The 4,139-nt window shown below is 40.2% G+C and overlaps 1 protein-coding gene across 1 annotated transcript; it reads left to right on the top strand.

The window, feature by feature from the left end:
• Window positions 1–635: 635 nt before the first annotated feature.
• LOC127655572 (POU domain, class 3, transcription factor 1-like) lies at window positions 636–3,299 on the top strand. Its single transcript, XM_052143468.1, has one exon. The coding sequence runs from the start codon at window positions 658–660 to the stop codon at window positions 1,762–1,764; it is 1,107 nt and encodes a 368-aa protein (XP_051999428.1). The 5' UTR covers window positions 636–657; the 3' UTR covers window positions 1,765–3,299.
• Window positions 3,300–4,139: the final 840 nt, after the last annotated feature.

Genomic DNA, 4,139 nt, shown 5'->3' with positions numbered 1-4,139 from the left:
GCGGACTGTATTTCTATGTTTTATTCATTCGATTTATGATCGTGGAATTGTGTAGGCTATTTGTGTGACACTTTAATAATATGATAATAATAAATAATTGTGCATTTGCATGACACTTAAATAATATCCTTAATAACCCCACAGAAAATTCTTCTTTTAATATAACTGATCTTCATCTTTCTCGTAGGTGGTTCCTGAAATACTTTAGAATACTAATCTACTTGAAAGAGGAGCGGTACAGTTGCAAACAGAGGTAATGAAAGCCGGTTAAAGGGCAGTCTTCCTCCCCACCAAAAAGAGTACCACACTCCCCCACGTGGTTATTTGCAAAACAACCCTCAAAGCCCAGTAATTTCCTACGGTTTTGCTGCTCACGCTTTCTTGACTAGTAGGGAGAGGCGAAGAAAGGGGGGGAAGAGAAAGCTTAGTGAAAGCGGCCAATTGCGAGTAACTGGGATCACGGCGCCCGACAGCCAACCAAGCGGCCCGCGAGAGGTATGTGGAAACCTGGTGGGCTGTAGTCGACGAGGAACCAATGCACGCGAAGGGGAGGCGTGTCCTAGCTCTTCCATAAGACCTCCCAGAGCAGGTTGTTGCGTTTTTGGCTCTAAAGCTCAAAGATCTCCGAAGTGTTTGTCAGTTTTCTAAGTCGGAGCCATGGCGACAACAGCTCAGTATATTCCGCGGAATAACTCATTGCCTTCGAACCCACTAATGCATCCGGATTCGGACAGGATGCATCAGGGGACGACTTACAGAGAGGTGCAGAAAATGATGCATCACGAGTACTTGCAAGGGCTGGCGACCAACACGGGACATCCGATGAGCCTGACGCACCACCAGTGGCTGCCAACCTCCAACACCGACTGGACCAGCGGCACCCACATCGGACAACCGGAGCACACCAAAGCCAGCGTGCAGAACAGAGAAGATATGGGGAACGGCTATCACAGATCGCACTTGGTCCACCAGGCAACGCAAAACAGCCACCATGGATCATGGGCACCAACCACAACGCACCACTTATCCCCACTCTCTCCCGCCTCCAGCGGTCACCAATCGCTGGTCTACTCTCAGACGGGCTACACTATGTTAAGCCCCCAGCCTTCGCTGCACCACGGCTTGCGGGACCCGCTCCACGACGACGCGGGTAGCCATGACAACCAGATGGAGTCTCCTCAGCAGCCGTTCAGCCACCACCAGGACCACTCGGACGAAGACGCGCCCAGCTCCGACGACCTGGAGCAGTTTGCCAAACAGTTCAAGCAGAGGCGCATCAAACTTGGTTTTACGCAGGCGGACGTGGGCTTAGCGCTGGGCACCCTCTACGGAAACGTCTTTTCCCAGACCACCATCTGTAGATTTGAGGCTCTTCAACTCAGTTTCAAGAACATGTGCAAACTTAAACCTCTGCTTAACAAATGGCTCGAGGAGACCGACTCGAACACCGGCAGCCCCACGAATTTGGACAAGATTGCTGCACAGGGCCGGAAACGTAAGAAGAGGACCTCCATCGAAGTAGGGGTGAAAGGGGCACTGGAAAACCATTTCTTAAAGTGCCCCAAGCCCTCCGCCCACGAAATCACCTCTTTAGCTGGCTCTCTGCAGTTGGAAAAAGAGGTTGTGCGTGTATGGTTTTGCAACAGAAGACAGAAAGAGAAAAGAATGACACCATTGGGGGTCCCTCATCCGACCATGGAGGACGTATACTCACAAGCGGAGACATCCCCTCTTCACCACACACTACAAAGTCCTGTCCAGTGACTGCTATCATAAACACTGTCATTGTTTGAAAAGAGAAGCGGACAATGGATTTTGTGTATCCCCCTTTGTTATCCCGAGAGATCAGAGACAGAAAGTTTGGGAAGAGTTCGTTGGCAGTGATCGAAGATGCAACGGCAGCATATGGGACGTCAATAATTCTCAATAACATGAAAATGCATTAATGACTGAGTCAGCTTCATGTGCATTTATGAAATCAGTACCTGTGTTTACGAAAATTCTATAATTTGTGCCATTCTGGAAAAAGTCGACTATTTCACCTCCGATCAAAGGGGGCTAAAGCCTAAATAAGCCACAAAAAGGGCTATGTCTCCTTGGTCTCCCAGGATGGGTTCGCCTGTCTTGCTGTTTGTCTAATGTAAATCAACAAAGGAGAGTGGACAGTGACGCTATACTCTTATTAAAGTGATTAACCAGATTCATTCTTACAATGGTTTATTTGATATCATTTGTAATGTTTACTTTATTTGGGATGTTTTAACTTAAAAAAAAAAAAAAATCACATAAAGGGCAACACTATTTTATTTTCTGTCTATCGAGTAGACTATTTCACTTTAATTTCAAGACAGACAGAGAGATGAAATTTGTGATGAGAAGAACAGGCACTTGGTGAAAACCTCTCATACAAACTAGTGCACCAGGAACTGTTTACAGTTATCACTCCTATAGCACCTGATATCGTCTAAAGATGCAGAGACGTTAAAACGGCAACGTGGAATACACTGTCTGAAACAATATTCTGATTTCTGGGTTCATTTTCCGCTATTTGCATGAGGCACTTATTATTGCGTTATTAATGTTATTTTATTTTATCTCTTGTTTTTTCAAATGTATTTGTTCGAGATACGCCATTATTGCTTGTTTACTGTTTAGTTTTCCAATTTTGCCCAATTATGAATCGGCACTATTCCAGCAAGTCTGCTCCATCTAAACTAACGAGTGTGACGCGTCATAAACAAAACAGAAAGAAATATCTCAGGTAATTTTCAGTGCCCAAATATCGTGCTATGGTTCTTCTTGAATATTGGCTAATTTTTGACACTATTTATGTCAACTGTGCCCGTTAATTTATGTTCACTGCATTTTGAATCCTACTCATGAACCTGGACACAGAGAAAAGTTGATATTATAATGAATAAGGATGTGTTTGGAACTTCTTTGAAGATTGGGGTAAAAATGAGAGTGTGACAACGTTCTGCGTTTCGTGTCGTTTCTCAAGGTCTGGCATTTTTCATTGGACAGCAGGTGTCCATTTCTGCAACGTTATTTGAAACAGTGTGAATATTGAACTTTTCCAAAAAACAAAACAAAAAAAAAACACAAAAAAAAAAACAAAAAAAAAAAAAAGTAATAAAAATAAAATACAATAGACAAGATTTTAAATAAATAGTTGTCAGGATTATTTCCAATATGTAAATATGTCGATTATGTAAACATATGTATTTGTTCTGGGTTCGTTTTGTTTTCCGGGCAGTTTTGTACACTTACTAATTCCATGAAGATATTTTATTATTTCATTTATGACCATTTATATATCTATATATTTATTTCCTATGTGTGTTTGTTTTTTAGTTTTTTTTTTTGTTTGTTTGTTTGTTTGTTTTTTTTCAGCTCTGTTATTATGTTGCAGTGGATTACAAATGTTTGTTTACTTCATTGGTTGTATGTTAATTGCGAAATGTAGACTGCAAAGTCACGTTTATATTTATGTTATAGTGATATTTTATTACTTACATAAAACATATATACAAGATGACGCCTTTTGTCTTTATTCAAGCACACATACATGCCTACCAAACAATGGTGAACGTAATATGTTCCAATAGCCTTCATAAATTTAAACAACCAAAAAAAAAAAAAAAAAAAAAAAAAGATTCTGTTTATTGCTATTTAAAGCGTTCAGATTGGTCTCTGCGCTAAATTAAATGCAGCATTGCGTTATGTAACGGATTCGTGCTTTCATATTTTCATATATTTTATTGGCTATGTTCATGCTCGAGGAAATAAACGGAAAAGTGTTTATCTCAGATGCACATAAGAAAGAACTTTATTAAATTGTGGAAAACCAACACACTCTCACGATGAAATCCTCAGGAATCGTCCGATGAGATGGGGTTGGGACAACCGTGTCAAATAAAGTTGTTTCTTTTAAAAAAATATTTAAAATATTTATACTATTTGTTTTAAAACTCCAATATTTAAAATTCTAAAGTTATTTTAAACAATATGTTAGAACTAGATTTTACCATTACATTAACAATGTTAGAAATAATGTGTTGAAATTCCGTTTTTACCTATATTGAAACATTAATCGAGCAAAGTTCAATTAGAAAAAATTTAGGATTCATATTGTGTGA

Source organism: Xyrauchen texanus, chromosome 15 (genome assembly GCF_025860055.1).
Source record: "Xyrauchen texanus isolate HMW12.3.18 chromosome 15, RBS_HiC_50CHRs, whole genome shotgun sequence".
Lineage (NCBI taxonomy): Eukaryota > Metazoa > Chordata > Actinopteri > Cypriniformes > Catostomidae > Xyrauchen > Xyrauchen texanus.
Note: the sequence above shows the minus strand (reverse complement) of the source record. Positions and strands in the feature narration are given on the sequence as shown.